The sequence below is a fragment of the Glandiceps talaboti genome, chromosome 10 (genome assembly GCF_964340395.1).
Source record: "Glandiceps talaboti chromosome 10, keGlaTala1.1, whole genome shotgun sequence".
In the NCBI taxonomy this organism is placed as follows: Eukaryota; Metazoa; Hemichordata; class Enteropneusta; family Spengelidae; genus Glandiceps; species Glandiceps talaboti.
The window spans coordinates 12,484,570-12,508,172 of NC_135558.1; the positions used below are offsets into that span (position 1 = coordinate 12,484,570).

General features: G+C 35.2%; 2 protein-coding genes across 5 annotated transcripts in view; one reads left to right on the forward strand and one right to left on the reverse strand.

Annotated features, from left to right (window-relative positions):
• Positions 1–3,542: 3,542 nt before the first annotated feature.
• LOC144440783 (syntaxin-6-like) lies at positions 3,543–13,661 on the reverse strand. Its single transcript, XM_078130168.1, has 6 exons — positions 13,474–13,661; positions 9,110–9,279; positions 7,235–7,392; positions 6,269–6,486; positions 4,757–4,851; positions 3,543–4,018 (listed from the first exon to the last, which is right to left on the reverse strand). The coding sequence occupies exons 1-6, from the start codon at positions 13,506–13,508 to the stop codon at positions 3,942–3,944; spliced, it is 753 nt and encodes a 250-aa protein (XP_077986294.1). The 5' UTR covers positions 13,509–13,661; the 3' UTR covers positions 3,543–3,941.
• A 2,569-nt stretch (positions 13,662–16,230) lies between these two features.
• Positions 16,231–23,603, forward strand: part of LOC144441498 (uncharacterized) — a 35,407-nt gene continuing 28,034 nt past the window's right edge. For all 4 annotated transcript variants that reach the window (XM_078131081.1, XM_078131083.1, XM_078131082.1 and 1 more), the window contains exons 1-3: positions 16,231–16,365; positions 22,848–23,022; positions 23,371–23,554. In XM_078131081.1, the coding sequence (XP_077987207.1) occupies positions 22,908–23,022; positions 23,371–23,554 (299 nt within the window). In that variant the 5' untranslated portion in view covers positions 16,231–16,365; positions 22,848–22,907. The remainder of the gene's footprint in view (positions 16,366–22,847; positions 23,023–23,370; positions 23,555–23,603) is intronic.

The window sequence follows — 23,603 nt, forward strand, 5'->3', positions numbered from 1 at the left end:
TGATCTCTTATTAATGTGCCTGTGAATAAGGATGAACTTTTGTAGATGGTGCGCCCTCATAGGCAAAAATCACAAATCTGTTTGTTTTTTCTTAACGTGAAGCGACAGTTGCTCTGCATATACATCTAACAGATTTGGAAACAACATAAACTCAGTACTGAAATAGAACATATAAATGATGAAAAGAACTAACTATTTATGATCTGTGTGTGATAAAACTACTAAAAACAACGTCAAAATATTCAGCCTCTGGTGTTTCCTTGCTGCCTACCAAAAGAGAATTTACATTCTAGTCATCAGAAAGATAAAAGAATGTAAACTTTGGTCACTTGGAGTGCTGTTCGCAGACAGCCTTTGCACCTTGCTGGTGCCCTCTCTAGGGACTTTTCAAAATAACTGCTAGGTGGATATTTGGAATATGGCATACTTTATGCAAAATGTCAAAATACAGTAATTGAAAGAAATAACAGGCTCCAATCATACATATGAATAGTACAGATAGAACACAAATGATGACCGAACATCAAATTCCTAAAACACAAAAACTTAAAATCTAATTTCCCAGTTACTTATGCTCATTTTGGTTTATGTTTGTAACTGCTGCTTGATATCTCAGAAAAGTAACAGTGGTTGGAAAAACATACATTTCAGTCTAAAAGGTGCTTTTAATAAAATCAAAATATCAGCAAGACTGTTTTCACACCTGTGCCTGCCCTCACAGGCATACAATTTACAAACTTTTGTTTACATTCTAGGCACCAACGCAATGTGGTGGAAGTCTTAGCATCCAATGTTGAGAGGATATTGTTACATTTTTTTTGTATGTTACGTTAATGGAAATGCTAGTATCTATAGCAAAGTGAAGAATAGTGAAATGTTATGAAATACATGTACTGGTACAGGTTTATACCTTTGACTTGTGCAATGTGTGTTATTTCTTTACTCAACATAATTGAATCAAACGTCATGGGTTTTCAGGCTAAAAGTCGTTTGCAATCCATAGCTAGACGGTCCATGGTGCTGGAGCTGTGACTGTCCTTGCTCTCATGTACTACAAGAACTAGCACAGTCACAGCTATAGCACCTTGAACAGAATACTAGTAGCTAACGGTTCACAAACTGTTTTTATCCTGAACTCACACCCCATGTATGTGACATATAACCCGTAACACTGGAGTACAGTGAGCCACACTCATTTGTAGTTGTTAAATATCAAGTGTAAAAGTATACTGCAGTGTTACAGGTTGTACTGGCAACTACTGATGACACAGTATACTTTCATTGGTAGAGTGATATGTATAGTTGATTACGTAAAACTTGGCAAAAAAAGTGACAACAGAGAGCCTATAAAATGTATAGACTCGGTCAAGTTCATAGTGCAAAGGCATATTTGCAGGACACATGTAGTTTCCATTGTAAGTTACATTTCTCTGGAGAGTTCAAATACATGGACAAGGTTATTAGCTTTGAGAGTGACAAATGGCAGTGAATGGATAAAAATATTTCTGCCAGTAATGACTTGGCAAACCCAGACACCTCCTCCCCCCCTGGCAAAACTGAGGTGTAAAAATGGTAAAGATGGAATTTCCCTCTCCTCTAGTAACACTGTAGGATGCACTAATTTACAGAATCAAAACTGAATTTCCCCCATTAAGGTATACACTGTACATGTACTATACACCAACATCTATTGAGTTCCCCCTCCCTTCCAGCCACACTGGGGTATACACAACACACACACAGAACTGCATTTCCCCATACGCCTAACTCAGTATACACTACATAAACAGAACAGGATTTCCCCCCTGCCCTAAGTCACATGAAGGTATACATTGCAATGACAAGCATTGAATCCCCTCCCCTCCAGCTAGAAAGAGGTACATATGTATATAATACCTAACTTCAGCTTTTCAGTTATTTGACTTCAACACTTGATAGAAAACGTAACATTTTTAATGAAAATCAAAAAGATGTTCTACATAGCAGGTCATCAAAGCTGCAAATAACTCTGAATCCCTCAATGCCTATTCATTATAATGTGCCATATCCCTGGTTACTAAAATCTGGCCATTTGCAGGTAAGCATTGCAAGAGGGCGCCCCCGATTTGGCAAAGTGAGGGCTAAAATAAAATGATCGTATGTCAATGTACAAAACCACGAATAAATCAAGACTATGTCACATCCAGGAGCATCAAAATAGCGGTTAGCCCAGGTGGTTAGGCACATTTTGATTATTGTAGTACTAAATCTGAGAGTTTATAAACTCTGAGTGTGTCATGACCGTTATTTTGCTTTCACCCATATTTAGTCTGGAAAGATCCTTACATTTTGTATTGTATCATTGATGTATACTCACATCCTAAGGTGCACAATGCTTAATAATATAATTCTGAGTAAAATAACAATCAGCAACCCAGAATTCGTAAAATAAATAGATCGAAATTTCAAGACCAGATCAATGAAGCTAAAACATTTATTGGTCTATAGCCAGACTAGCCTATACTTTGATGTTACTAGAATTGTTTCAGAATAGAATAATCCATGGACTTCAAAAAATTGAATCTTTTATCTCTTGAGTAGAACATTACAATAACTATTTCAAATGAATTCAAATGGTATCTATATATACGACAAAGTTTTTCAGTTTGACAATCATTTGAAGGGACTCGTAGCAGATAATTTACTTGTCAAAATTGACTTTACTGTCCCTGCAAAAAATGGCAGCAAATTTCTGTTTGTTTGTTTGTTTGTTTGTGTGATACAGAGTAGAACAGTATGTATACATTGTACTACTCTCAAGATGAGGAAAGCTGAATTGGTATAAATACTTTTCATCTTATATCCTCCTCATTTCAGCATAAGTTGTAACATTTTTGAAAATCAAACAGACTCGTACACTATTTCTACTTGTAGATGTAGTAATGAAGTAAATGAAAAGAAATTGAGGACCATATGTACTTCAGGAAATATAAATATCTGGATTTGACTTACATGGGATGGATGGATTACACCTATAAACTGTTGAAACTACACAATAAATGACAAATGGACATGGGATAATTTACCTGTGTATGCTGGCCAGATTTGTCATCAACTTTCTCGCACCAAGCCTGGTATCAATTGGTGTGTGTGATAATCCTTTGTATTCATTAAATATTCATAGAAAAATTCTACAAAGAAGCTGATTGGTCAAAACAGGCATGACATCATATTTTGCAAATGCAGATAATATGAGAACCAGCTACCATTGTTTACACTCAGTTGTATTGAAAGATGTGATCGTATAAGCTAAAAGTATGTTTGAAGGTATTGCCATGAATATAACGGATTATACTTTACTATTACAGGCATGGTGCTAAGAAGGTAAATTCTAAATCAACATCAACACTTGCACACAGGATTGGGATAGTTCAGCTAACCCATCAGATATGAAAGGCAAGGAAAGTCTGACTGCTGACTAATAAAAATACTAAAAATGTTAAACTTAAAACTGCACTAGCTGCGACTGGAACATTTTCTGAGACTGTTTTTGTTTGATATAGTGACTTACTCATCATATCATACAGTATTGAATCACCTGTGGGTAAACATATTTGTGCAGCTGTACACATAGTATGGTTATGATAAATCCAATCAAATTGATTTTTGAGTCGCACCCTAAAATCAGTGCCCCAACATGATCACGATTTCAACCTGTTACTGAATTACTACAGATAAAATAGATCTCTAATTAACATATACAATATCTAATTATTGGTATTTGAACAATTTTCAGTGAATATATTGTATTGTTGGTTGTGTTATCGAAAAAAAATACTCCAGTTACAGCTAGTTAGCTTTAAGGCATATTATCTTACTAAATTGTGTACAAGTACTACAAGTAAATATTATGTGTAATGTAAACAATAATTATGGAATAAATACAGTTTTCAGCTGCTGGTTTATAGTACAAAGAATAAAATAATGACAACAACCATGATAACTATGAGAACCAATATAGCCATCCACTGTCTTCTGTCTGTAGAACGAGAGAGAGAGAAAAAGACAATGCTTTGTCAGTGACTAACCCTTCAAATTCTACATCATTACTTTCTATTGGCACAACAGACTACAACATAAACCTTGAAATTTTCACTACAGACTTATTTTCGCTCACTTTGCAGGAAAACAAAATACACAAAAATAAGTGCTGAAAACTCTTTCTTGTATATGAATACAATACACCAGTCTGGTAATTAGTGAAAATTAGTCTTTGAGAACTACAGTAATTGAAGACTGAAAAATTGTAAAATTTTCTAGTGGCGAATATATCTAGGTTTACAGTAATGGTATCAACACTTTTCAAAGGCATTTATTGTCATATCCACATAAACAATTACTTTTGAAATGCAAATTGTGATTAAAGGCCAAGGTTTCAATCCCAGGTTCTTGGTGTTAAAAATCTGTTATTCTTATCAGTGGAGCCATAAGGATTACATACAAATTATTCATTTGTTCTGGGCCAACTGTTTCTATCTTTGTCAGACAACTGTTCTTCAAACCTAATGCTTTTTTCAAAGTGGGCCTTTAAGACACACCTACGTTTTAATACATGTTTCTCACTCAATCTAATCGACACTTTACAGCAGTTTCCAGATGAATCAATCAAATTTTTCCAGGACTTTCCCGGAACATCTAGGCATCCTTTGAAATTCCAGGAGTTTAAAGGAACATATGAAGTTTGTTAATATTTTGAGTATACTTTAACAGTTCTTACCGTTTGACATTCTTGTAACTTTAGCCATTTTTTTCATCACACTGTCTAATTTAGAGTCCGTCCTTTCCATCTCAGTGGCAAAATCATCCAACATCCTATGAAGAAGACAATAAAGTAAATGTGAAATATGTGCAAGACATAAAATAAACTGTTCAGTGACAGATGGCTACAACTAATGGTAGTGTGTCAGATACGACATTTATGCCATGGTGTCAGCTACCACTGTTGACTGCAGCATTGTTGTGAAGAGGTCAACTCAAAGTGGAAACAATGGAAACACTGTACAACGAGTAAAACTGAAGTAAAGCACTTTCTTTACGTGCTACACTCGTTTATAGCATTCATATCAAGTGTAAAAGCATACTGTCTCAATTGGTTTATTTACAACTTCGAGCCTATAGCATGTGGCCTTTCTAATGTGATCAATTAGCAAATGAAACAGTATGCTTTTACACTTGATATGGATGCTATAAACGATTGTGGTACATACAGAAAATGCTTTACTTTGGTGTCATGGGTTGTATTAGCAAATGAAACAGTATACTTTTACACTTGATATGGATGCTATAAACGATTGTGGTACGTACAGAAAATGCTTTACTTTGGTGTCATGGGTTGTATTAGCAAATGAAACAGTATTCTTTTACACTTGATATGGATGCTATGATGATTGTGGTACATACAGAAAATGCTTTACTTTGGTGTCATGGGTTGTATTAGCAAATGAAACAGTATACTTTTACACTTGATATGGATGCTATAATGATTGTGGTACATACAGAAAATGCTTTACTTTGGTGTTATGGGTTGTATTAGCAAATGAAACAGTATACTTTTACACTTGATATGGATGCTATGATGATTGTGGTACATACAGAAAATGCTTTACTTTGGTGTTATGGGTTGTATTAGCAAATGAAACAGTATACTTTTACACTTGATATGGATGCTATGATTATGACACATACAGAAAATGATTTACTTGTACAGGAGCTTGGCACAATTCAGTCACATATTGATTGAAATCAATGCATCCATAGCCAAGACCCATTTTATGACAACATAGAATCACAAACAATATAATCAACTTATGATCTGACCTCATATTTAAGTTTCTCACTCTTGAGATACAAGTTACATCCTAAGCTCCGGGCAAATAAGAAGCAAGAAATTTGTTCCTCGTTCTTCTGGAGTTGTTTGGGAGATTATCAAACATTTGTCACGTTTGTCTCACATTGGTCATTACCAGCACTTAGATATTAACCACAAGACTTCGCATCAGGTCATTCCACTTATGTTTATTATATCTTTGGTATAAATTTACAAGAATGTTTTTTGGATTTATAAAACGTTGACCAGCACTTACTTGGCCTGGGGAGAACCCTAACAATGTTATTTTTTAAAAATACACAGTTAGTGAACCATCATATATGATAAAGTTCAGTGTTCCAGTTCTACAACCTTACTCCTCAAAACCCACATTCAAAATCTGCACAGATAACTTCTACTTACACAGCTTGTTCATCAAGTTCATTTCCAATGGTCTGGCCCATATTTTTTAAAACTGAGACACTGTCTCCAACTTTTTCTAACTGGTCATCCTGGTGTTCCATCACCATCTGTTGTTGTTGTCTTGAGTCATCTAAAAATCTCTGGTTAGATTCCACTATTTCGTTATCTAGTCGTGTATATTTGTCCTGTGCTCTCTTTGGTCCATTTGACATCAATGTCTGTAGATAGTATCAGTACATAAGAGAGATGATGATAAGGTTAGCTTGAAGAAGAAACTCATAAATATATAAGTACTGAACAACAAAATTACCAACCGGAAACTTGGACAGGGAATTATTCAGAGTTGTGTGAAATACTCTTTGTTTGCTAAACGGCAGATGTCTTTAACTCCTAGCTTGTACCATAGACAGTAGACTGTCTATGCTTGTACTAGCTATTAGTCAGATCTGTATTATGCTAGAACTCAGATTCATGACACGCTATTTATCAGTTGGCTGTGGTCAGGCTGAAGAGTAGATGTCATTCACTCTTAGCTTGTACTAGCTAGTACTCAGATCCCTGACACACTATTTATCAGTTGGCTATGGGTGGGAAAGCTCAGTTATTTGCTGGACTTGCGACTACCACCAACATATCCGGTCATCGACCTGCAACATACATATAATACGATGATGATATTCCAGCATAATAATCAATTTTTTTGTCTCACAGCAGATCTCATGAGATCTCGCGTGAGCTACTGCATCCATAGCAACCACATGAGGGTGGTCAAACTGAAAGTGTCAAATGCTTAGCAACACTATTGTTCTCAACATCATTGCACATGGCCATGGCGAAAGCTTGACCGCAATCACTTGTTTGACAATTATTTTTGCTAGGCATATTTGCATATCTCCCGAGATTTGCAACGAGACGTAAAATCCCTTATTGGCTATTTACTAATTGCTTTACATACAAAACACTCACCTGTCTACTTTTCCTTTCCTCTCGTGTCTTTGTACTTGGACTTGCCATGTGATCTTTCATATCTTTCACAAGATCTTTGGTTTTTGACACAAAGTTTTTCCTCTCGTCCAACTCAGGTAATTCAATTTTAAACTTACGTGGGTTTGTTTCTACAATTCGTACAAATTGTTAAGGAAAACTGCTTTTAAACTTATTATTTTTAACTTAACTCAAAACTCTGTACAATTATTACCCCTGGCATGGATCTACAGTGGCACAATGGCCCTTTACTTCCTTAACTCCCTAGAAGCATACAATCCATTGCAGCTAATAAGCACATAGGAGTGAAGCATTCAGATTGCAACCTCTATCCTACAAGGTCCCCAATTATATAGCTGGGCTAACTGAGGCACAGTCGTGGTTCAAATCTTGCCCAAGGACTTTAGCCATTCAGAAACAAATGACAGCGATGGGGCTTGAACCTGCAGATTCCAAGTCACTCACTCTAACCATTCCACCATCATGACTCCACAACTAACCGACCAACCCATCATTTTTAAGGTGTTTTGATGAGAAACACAGAACTACATACAGGTGCCCTAATAATGGAGTCTACATGTTCTACGTTTCAGAAATAAACGGACGAAATAAGGCATGAATTTCCCCCTAATCTCTCATCACATCAGGCTTTTTCACTTAGATACAATGATGTGTACATGTATGACTGTAATAGTTACTGCTACACTAGCTGATAACGTTCAAACACCATGAATGTTTCTACCTTACAACATTTCTTGGAAAAACAATACACCTTTCATGCCAAACCTGCACATTTAAGCTGTGATATTGATTATCAACTGATACTACCCTAGTTTAGATATCACTTGATATTTGTTATACATTGAGCAAATACAACTAACAAATATGAAAATGTCTGATAGCTCATCCATTGCATTCATATTCCTCTACTGTTATCAGACATTTTGCTAACAGATGTTTGTGGTGCCTGTTTGAAGTGCCACCAATAACTGTATGCAATACTAATTCAATAACTAGTACTCAAGTTGTCTTCTTTATGTTTGTTGAATTGACTTTTTTGTTATTTTTCAATGATATTGACTAAAATGTACAAAACTAGCATTCCACCTGAAAATCGTGACAAATATGTTGAAATTAGATAACTTTCTATGTAGAAGTACATGTGTACTACATCATAAGTATGGTAACAGCTTGGAAAGTTAGTCAGACTCCATTTGTTGTGAAATGCTCCAAAAATATATGTATTTTACACAGCTCTATATCAGACAATAATAAAGGAACAACTGTTATTTGTGCAGTATTACAGCACTAAAAGGACAAAGTCAATTGTATATGGATTGTCAGGAGCTGAGTGCAAACTCCTATGCATCAATGCTGTCCATCACTGCTTTCAATGGCGGCCACTTTTGCCCTATCACCTACTTTATGTTACACATTCACTACTTTTTCTTAATGTATATTTGACGTAAACATTCATGGTGTAAATAATAATTAACTAATCAATAAGATACACTGTCGCAATTCTGAAATATATTCTCCATTTTAAAAGGGCAGATTTATTCATAATTAATACGAATATGAAGTACTATATCTGTTTGGTAAAATTTCTATATCAATAGAACAAATTCTTTGAAGATGAGTCTAGGAATGCTGGTCGCTGTTTGACACATTTAAAATATGATGTTTATCATTAGAATGATATTGTCTTCCAATATGGCACCTTCTGAATAAAGCATTGGTTTGGAAAGTTGGGCCAGAAGTAGTGGAGAGAAACTTAATTACAGCAATGCTGCGTAGGAGCTTGGGGCTGAGTGGTTAGCTCATTTGTTGGTTACCCACTCTAGTCTCAAAGGATATCAATGGTTTCTTCTAAATCTTCCAGATCCCATTCTATGCTACGTAAACTATTTCGAAGTTCATTCGTCGTCCAATCATACTCCTCTTTACTGACAGCGCTTGGGTCTTCCAACAATTCACACCATCGTTGGTATAAACTTCTGGCATTACCAACTGCCTTCTGTACTTCACTGAAATCAAACAAGAAGTAACAGTAATGCTAGTGATACAGCATGGTATAGGTTAGGTGTACATATAGGTATACTTCATTACAGTTCTCTTGTATGCTTATTCTCCATACATTGATAGGTTTCTACGAGAGTTCTTATGTATACTGAAATATTATTCCCCAAACTTTTTCTTCGTTCAGCTAAGGAAAATATGAGTGACCTGATGGGGCCTTGTCACTACAAGTTGCTAGACGAGTATTTTCTGGCTGAATGAAGTGAAATATTGGAGAATAATATAAATATGCCTCGATCCTCAAACATAATTTATGAAAAATTGGGAAAAATAGTGGCAATTTGGAACACTTGACTCATATTTTGAGGACCTCAAAACCAGTGATGTAGACACAGGTTGTCATGAAGTACAACAACCTGGGTATATAATCCATATTTTCTGTTCAAAGACAATATATTGGCTTGAGTATGGATAATAATAAAATTCTTTATTCGTCAATTTCTGTATTTGGAAAATAGCTCCTTGTAAACCAGCTTTGGTTGACAGGAATCAAAACAAACTTGAACCTGAACTATCTAATAGTGATAAAATTACCATATCTTGGTCAAGTACATATGGATATTGTCATGTCAGTGCAGTAAGGTTGTATCTGCCTATACAATTGCATAGCAGATATGATCTTACTGCACTGACGCAATGAATTATATCTCATGATTCTATTCAAAATACCATTCCATCCTCTTTTTAGTTGACCAAATAATTATATCCTTCTTCCAATAATATCTTGCTTGTTTTCGTTGTTATACATACATCCCAATATCTAAATTTTGTCTTTACATTAACCAAGCATAAAGCTATGTACTGACTTAAGTTAAATAAACATCTCTTTGTGTTTTCTGCATAAATTTGGTGCTTGAACTCTGATAATACGGATCCTTTGGTCCCAGCTCCAAAAAAATTCAGAAATTTGTTCAGTTGTCGCCACTGAGCATGCAGCATCCTAGTGCCCTAATGTTTACTATACCTATCTCAGAAGGTTATCAAACTTTATAACTGACTATGTCATATCTGAATTTATCTGATTGTCTAGCACTAGTCTTGACTAAATCTGTACTCATTTGACAAAAATCTAACTACACATTCTATTACACAAAGTAATCTTGATAGATAATCATTCATAATTTCTCTAAAAATTACATACATGTATGAATAAGTCTGTAAAAAAATTCCAAAAAGTTGAACTTTAGCTGAACGTTTGAATTCATCAGTAACCATAGCAACACCTATCATCAAGATATACTTGAGTGCTACTAAATTCTTTGATAATCTATTCTGATACCAATATAATTAGATAGCAGTGTAAACTATGGAGTGTAATGAACTATTCTGGTCCATACACCAAAAATACATTACAATGATATTATACAGACAACTACTGAATGTTTGACATTCTTGTCCTATGTGTACATGTTATTGTAAGATATGTAATCCCTCTGTATGCCACTTACTGGTAGTGGTAATGAGGACAGTGTTGGCCAAATTCTAGGTATGTTAATTAACAAGATTAGAAATTTTCAACACATTCATGCAATACAGTCACATGTCATGATGAGTGGGACAACAATGTCAATGACATCACTTTTTGGCCCACTGTGACAAGAGTCTCTCCTCCCCTACAGCCATCCCTCACTAGCCCAATCACACCCTCCCTCCCTTACTTAGTCCCTCGATCACTCAAATACATTCTCCACTCACATCCTCCCTCATTCAATCAATCAATCAATCAATCAATCAATCAATCAATCAATCAATCAATCAATCAATCAATCAATCAATCAATCAATCAATCAATCAATCAATCAATCAATCACACTCAATAATCAATTCTTTTCATCACACTAAGATTTAGCCCTGGCCACACTATCCACAAGGAAAAACCTTACAATTATGGTTCATACATTGTACATGTACACATTCAGAGCCAGAATTACTCTCATTTTTGGCACCAGACTTGCCCTTAAAGGCCAGGGTTTCAATCCCTGGTTGTGCATTAGTGTTATCTTATTAGCAGAGCCCTGAGGTTTAGATAGGAACATTCTATTTTTCTGGACCAACTTTTCCGATAGCACTGTCAGACAACTACATTTCACACATAAATTTTAATTCTAATTTTAACTGGAAATCCTCTCATGCCTCCAGTTCAATAATATCACACTTTTTACAACTACAAAACAAAATACCACTTTCCAAAATTGCTACGCCTGCACTATCAGCACAGAGAAAACGTAACTTCTGCTAACATTTGTCTATCAACAATAACATACCAGCAGCAAATTCAAATAGTCATCGTTATGCTCTAAACTTAGATTATATGGAGGCTGTAAACAAATGTTATGAAAATATCATGTTGCTTGAGTTGGAATGTTTGCAAAGACTTGGGTTATTTCACAGTGAATCACTACAAAGCTTTTCAGTTCTATTTTCTCAAACGTATTACCACATCTGATATTGATTTCAACTTTTATAATATATTTACAACATTTTCATATATTTGCTGGTAGAAACTGGTACGTAATGTATATGTATATTCATCAACTAATCACTGAATCGAGTATCAGCAAATTTCACATTTGAAATGAATCTGCATTGTTTGTATACTGCTGAGTCAGAAGAATGAGAGGGAGTACTATACTCGGGACTAACAACAATTTAGCAACACCAGTGAGGACTGTTAGAGTCTATTTTGTAACTTATTCCATCCATTTATGTTTGTATTTCCTGTATACTGTAAACTATAGCCATGGATGATGCTCTGATAGTTTCTGGTACATGTAGGGTGACACTATTTTTGTTTTGTTTCTCATTATCCGACCAACCCAAATTTTCAGATCTGACATCAAAATTAAAAAAAAAATGTTCGCCCGCCCTTAATATTTTGCAGAACAGTGCCCTCTCTGGCAAGAATAAGCAAGTGCTTGGACTGATGATGTCATCTACAGTCATGGTGGCGATGACAACACTTGTTCATAAACAGTGCATTTCATTCATAACGGAAGTTATTCAAGTAGGGGGGAGGGGGGTTGAGATTATGCCAATTAATTAGAGAAGCTGGGCAAGGATTGTTACCAGGAATCCAATAAAAAGAAGATAAAGAAGAGGAAAAGGAGAGGCAGAGAAACATTTTTTATTTTTAAACCGACCGACCGACCGACCGACCCACAGTTGCCATGAAAAAGTAACGAGAAACATTTTCAAAAATAGGGTTACCTTTGCAAGGAATGTCAGAAACTTATAATTGTATTTTTACATTTCTTGAAACAACTTATATATTTATTACCCTAATGACAACCACTAACACACCCAAATAAAAGTAAGAATTTTTATATTTGTATATAAAATTTTGATAAATACAATAAAGTTTACTGCCAGAAGCACTTGCGTAAGAACTCATGATGAAAAAAATGAGAAAAACTATACTATGTGATATTAAGGGTGTATGTAATATCATTTCTCAGTGAAATCAACAGTCTGTACTTATACCCAGTGGCTACAAAAGGACGGTTTCCTTACTCTTACCAAATTGTGGAATTTTGGGGCATATCTTGGCAAAATGTGGTTTCTGGACTCATCTATGTTGTATAGTGTACAAACTGTTATTTTTTTCACGATTGGTGATAACATCAAAATTGGCACCATAATCCATGACTTAAGACATTGCTATCATTACGGTCACGGATGCTTGCGGATTCATCTTTTATCTAGCTAGTTCCGGTGTCTGGGTCATTGTGTCGAAGCATGGACATACCAGACACAGTAACACATAAACTGACATACCGCTATTATCAGACTCATTACTGGCGTGACCACCATACGTTTTATCATGAAAGTATTGGTCTATTAACAACTATTCCGCGATTTCAACAATACATGTTATCAATCAATCAATCAATCGTTATGAACTAACGTGTTCGGACTATCCCAAATAAAAACAAAAATATATAATTCGGTGTATTCTACTGGGTTTATGAAGATTGGTATACCCATTTGATAGTAATTCGAGGGTTCGGTGCTTGTTATTTATCGGCAATGGATAGGTTTACCTTTGTATACACTAAAAAAAATCGCTAATCAATATCAACAACATGCAACAGCATCGAATGCCTATCGAAACACTGACAATGTTGACAAAGCGAACTACTCACTCTTTCACGACGAAAAATGGATCTTCAAGAGACATTACGACTCTGTTGTTAGTTTCTTCTAATCTTCTACTATCCAGGAGCGTTTCTCTTCTTAAATTCTAATAATCAGACTATGTACAGCGGCTGTTCAATCAAAATAAAAAAAACTCACTGGGCTCAGACACCAATCTTCGTGGCGAATATGGCCGTTCACATGTGTCATGTGATCTGTGACCTGTGACGTCAGAGGAAATACAGTAACCCGTGTTGGGATTCCCCATGTTCCCCGTGTATCGACAGAATTTTAATCTCATTAGACTTTAGCGATCTCACTGATGGCAATACTCAAAATCTATTTCTCTTTGGCTTGTTTTGCAAACTTGCATCCAAAACGATCGAAGACACGGAATCGAATACAGACAGGTAATCTTACTTTGTCTGTGAATCGAATCATAATCAAGGGGTCTTCGAGCAAAATAAGCATTCCGCATTCGAGATGATTTGATCATGGAGTGGACGTGGGTTTGCTTTATTATCAGAATAGGGTGTTTCCGTACATTCGCCACTGAACTGTGATTATACCCGGGGGTTTCCCCATTGATATGTTTAAGTACACGTGCCTCCCAAATGGGTCACTTTTCGCACAAAAATCACAAAACATGGGTCATCTGAAAATTCCCTAATGCATCGAGTGGAATAGCTGCAATAATTGTAGCGTTAGTTTTAAATTTGAGTTGTATTGTTTTGTTTTGTTGTTTAGCTTTTTTCGTTCCGGGGTTTTGAGTTTAAACCCCGGAACGAACAAGTTTAAAACAAACAAGCAAACAAACAAACAAACAAACAACTCAAATTCAAAACTAACTAACTCTACAATTATTGCAGCTGGGGTCGATAACATGAAAACGTCATCATGCTAAGAATAGCTGCAATAATTGAAAACGCTACAGTTGTAATATAATAATATAGTTTGGATTGTGAGTTGTTGTTTTCTTTCTGTTTTTGATGAGCTTTTTTCGTTCCGTCGTTTTATCCATAATGTCTCTACATATATTACTGTTACAAGTAAACATTTGTAAGACTTCCAACAATAAGTAAAACAAAACAAATCCAATCGTATAAATGTTGCACTGCCAGTGTCGTAGGAGACGGCCTGGACTAGCTTTGCTACCCCCCCCCCCCTCTTACCCTTTTACCTAAGATTCGTAAAATATTTCTTCTTTCCAATGCTATAGCAAATGGATAATAAACAATAATAACAACAACCTTGTTCACTTCTTTTCCTAAAATCAAATCCGAGTTCTAATTAGGTGAAAATTGGCGTGACTAGACTGTAAGAATAGGCAGAGTTTTCCTTCCATTGTCAAGCATGCGGCAAGTAAAGACTAGTGTGATACAGGTCCAGACATACATAGTAATAATAATTATAACAATTTCATTTAATTTCTTGAGTACACTACACTGCGTCTCAGTGCTCTTTAAAATACTCAGAAGGGAAGAAAAATGGATAAAATTATAATAGATAACAATTTACGTGGTTAAAAATGAAAAATAAAACAATGCAAAGCAAACAAGGCTAAAATAACAACAGAAACGTAACATTACGTGAATAGTTTTCGCTGCACGAAAATCACTCCCGGTAATTATAACATTGCTTAAAAAGGTGAGTTTTAAGATTACGTTTACAAGATTCAACTGTAGAATCCAAGCGAATGTTAAAGGAAGCCGATTCCACAGAATTGGAGCTGTAAAAATGCACGGAAACCATATACGTTTTTTGTTGTAGTACTAGTTGTATCAATTATATTATAATCAGTTTTAGTTTCTTATGCATATTATATCATTTGCTTAGGACAAATATATATGAGATATATAATATATTCAGATAGCTTGTTTTGACTTGTCAACAAGTGCAAACTATATGTATTCCCAGAGAGCGCATGTACCTAAAATAAATATGGGGCCATAGGTTTCGCACTGAAATACATGTACAATGTACATATAAAAACACAAGTAGTCGTATAAAGCGCGTGTTCATTTGTGATATGTAAGACAGATAATGTCGAAGCCTCGGGCTGATGATAATAACTTATATACTACTAGTATGTAAGTCTATGGTCAAAAGCACGTGACAGTATGTTTAATTCAGCTATACTTAAGTTCGGCACCCCCCTCTGAGTTCCCCCATCATGTGTCTACCTGTTTGGTCACATTCCAACTTTTTATTAAATCTACTGGTATTATTGAAAGAACTGATATTTTATGTGCCTGTGTACATTTTCTCTTTCTTGTATTATATCTATCTTTTCTCGATATTTTTAAATTCACTATTTGGCATTGGGCCTATTACCTTATAAGCTTATGCATGCCAGGTATCATCGTGATAAAATTAGCATGGCTTATTTCTTTGTGGTTTTCTGAATTAGTTTGTATATCAGATTGGATGATAATCATCCGTTTCCACTGTTTTCTTTCTTTTCCCGTTTTTTTTAACCTAGCTCACTTTCGGTGCTGCCGTCGGATTACAAAGTTTGACGTTGACATTATTTTGTATGTTGAAAAATAATGACATATCCACATGGCAAAAAAGTCAGGAGTTCATTTTCTTATGACAATTGTACAACCCGAGGGTTTCAATACTTTGTAACTTTGAAATTTGTTGTTTCCTTGTCTGGGGTCAAGAGAACTTTGTACACATCACGAGCTGGGCCTGCCGGCTGCATCCTGGGACGGAAAGCTTGATGACTAATGATTTGCATAATTTATGCAGCTTCTCCGAGCTGTCGTTGTACGCCATCTTTATTTGAAACGATCACCTTGTAGAAATATCGGACAAATCTGTCGCCATCCTGTAGAATTTTCCATCAAAGGAGATTCTAGTTGTTCTTTGGAAATCACCCATAAGAACGGGCAAGGGTAAGTCCAATTTTGAATGAAAATATGTTGGTATTTTGCGAAAAATAGACCCTTATGCAGTGACCTGTGTTCTTTGTTCGCCACTGGATAAAGTCATATTTTTGCATATTTTGTAGCCAGTTGAACATTTTAATTGCAAGGTAATCATACTGTTTTGATCGGTACAGCTTTCATTTATATTTTACAGCCAATAACATTCCATAATTATATTTAGTTTGAAAGAAATTTTACTGTTGAATACAATTGAATTTATGAAAAACGACATTACGACACAGTTGATCGTATCCAAGCGCAATCGTCCATGTCAGCCGACAGTCGTTATCGTGCAATATAGTAGGTCACATACTATATTTGTTTACATCGAAATTTTTAAGATTAACACCATTTATTTTCAAAAATATATATCCTGTATAGAGCAGATTTTCAGTGTCATGGTCCAAGGTGAGATAAGGGTGTTTCATAGCTGTCATAGATCATAACGCCGGTTTATGTCCTTCGTCGTTCAGGAGATTTAATTCAAAATGGCGACGATTTTTCGCTTCGTTTTCAGTCAGAGTTCTCAAGTTTTCCTTTATGTGAAAAAGAAATCGTCACTTCATTTTGAAAGTTGAGTGATGTTGTTATTTTGTTCCATGTATATTCAACATATCATTTATCATACATGTGAATGAACATATATAGATCAATCTTTCTAGTGTAGTGAAACTGGAGGAAACGACACTTTTGAAAGGTGAATACCACTGCACTGAAATAACAAACTGGATCGTGGCACAACTGTCTTCAATCGTTTGAATGATCCGACATTCTTTAGATACTGTCATGCTCTATCCAAAGACATTTTTGCTTTGTTTGAAAGATGAACACAAAGAAATGCAGTATAGCTTTTCCATGACCCATGGAAAGCAAAATGTATTCATTCACATAAACAAGTTCAGAGTTTACATAAGGGTTGGAGGAATATGGGACAGACTGTTGTATACACAATGTAGTATATTTATTCCAAAATGGCTTGGTGTGTAACATAATGAAAAGTAGAACTATAGATAGTATATCCATATGATATCAACAAATGATGGAAAATATTAAGGGATTGAAGGGAAGTGATTGCTCTACCAGGAAGTGACTGTATTGTACATTCCAAGATCATTACAGTCAACCGATAATTGTACATGAAGAACTTGATGTTCGTTATGTGTGATTGTATTTTTTATAGTTTTTGAAAATGTCAGAAAGTGGTATTCATTTGAGTCAAAATTTCTTTGGTAATATTTCCAAATTGTGGCATACACGTGCATGTACACAACACCTGGTGTTAGAGTACCAACAGAGACTACATTGTACATGTATATGCCATGTAGATTTAGCAACAATAAAACAGGACACAGTTGTATGTGGGAATGTGAAACTTGTTCAGGTGAGTTAGTACTCCTAGATTTACAATATGTGCTGCATATGTACTTCAGGCTCTGGAGCTTATTTTCTCTGATGTAATGCATTACCAGTGTAGATTTAAATGAATTGAAGCCTAGGTGTATTAGTAACATATGTATATACACCTGTGTATAATCATAGAACTGGCATGGGGTGTGTCCATATTTATTTATATGATTCATGTGAATTTTATGAAATAACACTATTTTAAACTTTTAGTACAGTAATTATCATTCTTGTGAAAACTACACTTGTTCAGTGTTTGACCTCAGCTTTGTTTGTATATTGGATGTGTTGACCTTGAGAAGACCTTCAAGCACAGTCTCTGATCAGAGGTTGTTTAGATATATTATTCATAGAGGTCTTTCAACCTTCAACATTGTATTTTATACTGTTGTAGGCAGGGTTTGAAGGAAAAAGTTTTAATTGATGTCTTCATAGTCTACTCCCAAATTTACCCAATACCTGAAGAGTCAGTCAATCAAAATTTATATATTGCTGATCTCCAGAGCATGCTACTGTTCAGTAGCACTGAATGGCTAAATATACTACCATCATCTGTCTAAGACATTGTACTGAACATTTTTCATGGGCAGGCTCAGAGAAGGGATTTCTTCCAAAACTAAATGTGGGTGGTGCTAAATGTTGGTGCTATAAGCTTCAGCCTACTTCCATGCATGTACTCTTTCAATATTTTAGCATCACACTATGATGTGTCTAATCCCATGAAAGCTGCTAGCACATGATGTGGTAGCCCTACTTGTATGGCTGTTGTGTGTGTTGATCTCCACATAGTCAGAATCAAGTCATGGACTGGCCACACACCATGCAAGCAGGGCTAATGATTTTGGAGATATCCCACACAAGTGATGAAAAACATGAAATGGTAGTTTCTAAACAGCCCTAATCACGTTATGTGAATGAATCTGCAAGGAATTCAAGGCTATACCATGATAATTTTTATAAAAACTAACTGTGTATATGACACATTTCATTGGGCACGAAATACATGCTATGTTAGCGGACTCCAATTAACCCCCAAATATCAGTTGTTGTCATTCCCTTTGCTCCATCTGCTTTTTACACATTCAAGTGAAGATAAGCAAAATGTCATATGAGAAATTGGGTTTGTGCAGCATGTATTGAGTGTCCATGACTGTTCAGTCTGGTCATAATGTTCTTTGATCCAACTTTGTCACAAATTCTCCATCCCAATATAAGCAGTCACAATCCTTGGATTGTTCTTGTGACAACATGCATACCATGCCAGGTCACTTATGAGAAAGAAAAGCAGCCTTTAAACTGAAAATAAAAAACAAAGGAATGGGTTTCTTTCCTTCCATGTACATGTACATGTAGAGAAAAAGAAAGGATGCCTGTCCATTTCTTTACAACTGAGGATGCAGTCATGTCATTGTCTGTGAAGAAGCCATACAACCCCTATCAACAAGTACATAGTACCAGAAAGTACACGAAAGTCTTGCATGCCTTTTGAATCTGACAGACTTTTGAAAGGTGGGCATTTGCTGTCTCAGGTTTGCACTGTCAGTTCAATTCAGGAAAGTGTCAATGAGCTTTAGATGAATGCTAGTCGGTGACACAAGTCCCTCTTCAGAATGACGTTGCAAATTACAGCCAGCCACTAGATAAGAGAAATGACTGAAAGAAGGTCCATTCTACAATACAAAGTGGAACCGACTATGTTACAAATTGGAGATCCTGTATTTACCAAGCTGATGAATATTAATAATGACCACAATGTATGCAATATAGTACATAATTAGTGTACCCTATAAGCCAATTTGACAAGCCACTGAGCGATTTGTGACCCATCCAAAATTTTGTGTTCCCTATCTCTTACTGTGTGGTGACTTGCAAGAAAACCTAGGTCATTATTTTGACTCACCAAAAATGACTTATGTATTTCATTAGAGGACTTGCTGTCTTTAATATACATAAGACTACATGTAGCATGAAAGTCAATAACATGTTTACATACATTAGATATTGTGGTGATAATGTTGCTTGTGATGGTCACTGCTTTCAGCTATATATGTATTTCATCATTGTAATTTATACAAGCCTGCTTCTGCATAGATTGTAAATGTTCCTACCATGCCATTAGGCACTATACATCAAACATAGATTTGTATTACTTCAACAGGGGTAAATTACATTAAAAATAGGTTTATGTTGAATTTTCCTCGTAATGTTTTTTCTTGTGAGGACGCTGGATTATATTCTCACTATAAAAGCACTACTGTGTCCTTCAACCTATATACAACGTCACAAGGTCACTCAAGGACATGCTAACAATGTGTCATCTGGAATAGTTGAACTAGAGTCAGTGTTCACTTCTGGTGCTCTCACAGTACATTTGTAAATGGGAGGTTAGGAAACTGGCTAGCTATTGATAGTGGTCTGATACTTAGTGACATGTTTTTATGATTTTCAAGCATGTCATGTTGTGTTCTTTTGTATCAAGTTAGAGCATATACTGATATACATGAGCTTGATTGTAATTATCACTTTAGTCTTTATGTGAACAATACATGTAACTTACAATACAAGTTTCTTTAGAATGACAAATACATGTGACAGCATGTACTCAATGTCACAATAGGTACGAAAAGAAGAGAAGGGGGATATACCAATGAATTGTTAGTCTTACCAACATGTACATGTAACTGAACATACAGGCTCTTGATAAAACTGGCTTGAAATATTATTTCATTTTTTTAAGTTTTTTTTTTTTTGCATTGGAATTGTTCACTTTCATCAAATTCTTTCAATTTGGTAGATCTGGAGGAATGGTGAATATATGTTTTGTACAGTACTGATTGATGTCAAAGATTTGTCTGGCAGATTTGGTAGCATGTTGTCGATGAGTGTAATATCGTTGTATAGCACAGTTGAATTATATGAACATTTGTGTTGATTTAGGACAAGCTTGAAATGACATAATTCATGTACTATTTGTATACAGAAGTGAGGTCTTTGAAAACGATACAGTCGTAAAAGTACAACACATTTGATAAAAAGGAAGACATACATGTACAATGTAGGGTACAGTTAGGTAAATAAAAATCAGCATTCTTCATTTATGGCTGTTATATTGGAAACCTTCCTCATGATTGTGAAATAAAATAACTGTTTATCGTGTGGTTAGGATTGATAATGATTTACGTACATGTATGTTCAGGAAATGGAAAATACAATACATCAAGAAACTTTGTACAAAGGCATGAATAGAGTATTATCTATGATATTTAATTTTCATAATGCTATTATTTTGTTATCAAGAGATTTAGCAATAATAAACTATATGTGTGACATGAGAATAATGAGTGATTAATGTACATGTAGCTAAATTATTACTTTTGTGGAAGGGGTGTATACTTGTTTGTTGGTACAGAGTGACGGTGTATTTATTTTGTATGAGTAAGTGTTATTATATCTATAATGAGAGTTATTGGGAACAGAAGAAGAAAACTGAAAAAAAGACATATTTTGAAGCTTTCAAAATCACCCACAGAAATTACCCACAGAGCAAACTGATAACAGAACATAAATTAAAAAGTAAAAGGCTGATTGCATCTTCACACTACTGGTAAGTTATAGATGTGTTTCACTATAGCCATTGTAAGTAATGAGTATGAAAGTATTATTTAATTAAGAAACTCTCCACCTGTCTATTTAGTGTACTCCCAGTGGTGAAAAGAGCAATCACCTCATCAGAGGTCGCTAGAAAGTTTAGAGCAGTGAATGGGAAATGGAAGGTAGAGCCTTGACATTTAGAATCTAAAGTGATTATCCTTTTGAGTTTTGTGACATTTCTGTCTGGCATTTTCACACTTTGCAGTGTCGTAAGAATTTTATTGTCTCAAGTATTTTATTGTCACTGTGCATTGAAGGGATTTATGTGAAGCAAGGAAATATATTTTAAAATATTAATCTAAATCATATGAAAGTAATTGTACATAAATCCATCTTATGTTATGGTTACACTACTTTGCAAGTATATTTTGTATAGCATATGATTAATAAGTAATGGCCTTTGGCGCTTATTACCCTTTGTGGAATAAACTATTTGTGGAGATGGGGGTGATAGCTTCTACTTGGTGTTAGCTGATGTTTTGATAAGCTGTGAGAGTTTTCAGGTGTTTCTCCATGTTTTTATTAAAATAGGGTACACTTATCTCTTGATATCAAATTTCAGAGCATATCATTGATTTTATGTGAAGAGGGGGTAATCTTAAGATCATTCCAATTGCCCTTTACGGTGATTCATGTTAACAATTTTCAGGTGATCTGAGAAAGCATGTCAACCAGACATTGTGATCGATTTTAGTCAATACAACTACATGTAGTATTACATTGCTGTTAGAATAACAAAGTATCTTGTCTGTCTACATACATACATACATAACAAATGTATTACAATGATGTACATGTGTATGTAAAGTGACAAATTCTAATTGTTATGCTATATTGTACTTCTGAAGGAAACGTTTTGAAATTGGAGTGAAAGATCACACATGTAGTTGTAACTGTGGCCATTTCAACAGCAATGTCTTAACCATGTAACCATAGTGTTGGACTGAAATGGATACAACTAGGATTACATTTGTAGTTCATGAAGTGAGCATGCAAAAAGCAGGAAAATCCATAGCAACAGCAACTACAAACTGAGTTAAATAACAGGCTTCATTGATAACAGTAACATGAATGTGATTAATCTCAATACAATCAGTTGTATTCTTACACAACATTTGCACTATGTTTCATCATCTTTGTGGATTTGTCAACTCATTTGCTGAAATAGTACAGTTTAAGTGTGATGAAATACAGCAATGTACGTGTATAGACAAAGCAATGTTTGGTATAATTTAACACATTATAGCCAAACATCAATTCAGTTAAAAGTGTCGTATCACTTCTTGACTACATATAAATGGTGTGTCTGTTTATAACTGTGATTTACCAGCGTGATAAACACATTTAATTTAATGATAGAGGGTGTAACATTTCATAAATTTTATATTTTTCAGAAATCTCTTGCACGTTCCTGGGGTAATTACAAGAAATAACTCAATGACCCGGTTGGCAGAATGTCCGAGCGTTCGGGGCTAGCCAGTAAGGGGAAGGATGGCAAGACTAAATATGCTTCGCTTAATTTGTATAATACGTATAAAGGGAAGAGTGTAGAAACACAGAAAACTTCAGGTAATATGAGAGATGGTCATTTGAATTTGTAAACTATGCAAATAATTCCTATCAGAAGTAAATTATAAATTTTGTACCAGAATGTAGAATTTACCAGATAAATACGTGTGTGGCTTTGTGGCAAACCTCTTCCGTAAATGAGAAATACAATGGAAAGACGCAAGTGTCTTGAAATGGATTATTGTCCCAGACTAACACATGTCAATTTCAGCAAAGTTTCTTAAATTTTGTTTCTATTTACCGGTTAATTTCAGACAGTGCAAAAAACCCAAAAAAACTAGTTGTTCAGATATAATGTATATCTAGAACTGTACTTACTCCTTGTAAATGCATCATGTATTTCCACAGTTACTCGAGGACATGGCTTACAAAGTCTTGGAAAAGTTAGCAGCACTCGGCGTATGCCGCCACCAGCCCATCTACCTAGTTTAAAGAGTGAACACAGCGGTAACGATCCTAACGTAAATTTGGTACCTTCTGGAGGATCAGGATGGGGTACGGGAAACAAGGAGAAAGAGAAACAAGAGAACAAGTAAGGGGTCAAACTTACTTTTCAATCAATAACATTTATTGGCGAGTGA

Coding starts and splice junctions, on each gene's coding strand:
- LOC144440783 (XM_078130168.1), bottom strand. CDS start 13,508: ATGTCTCTTGAAGATCCATTTTTCGTCGTGAAAGA. Junction 7,393..9,109: donor AGATTTAGAAGAAACCATTG/ATATCCTTTGAG, acceptor AACAATTTGTAC/GAATTGTAGAAACAAACCCA. Junction 4,019..4,756: donor AGTTACAAGAATGTCAAACG/GTAAGAACTGTT, acceptor CTCGTTCTACAG/ACAGAAGACAGTGGATGGCT.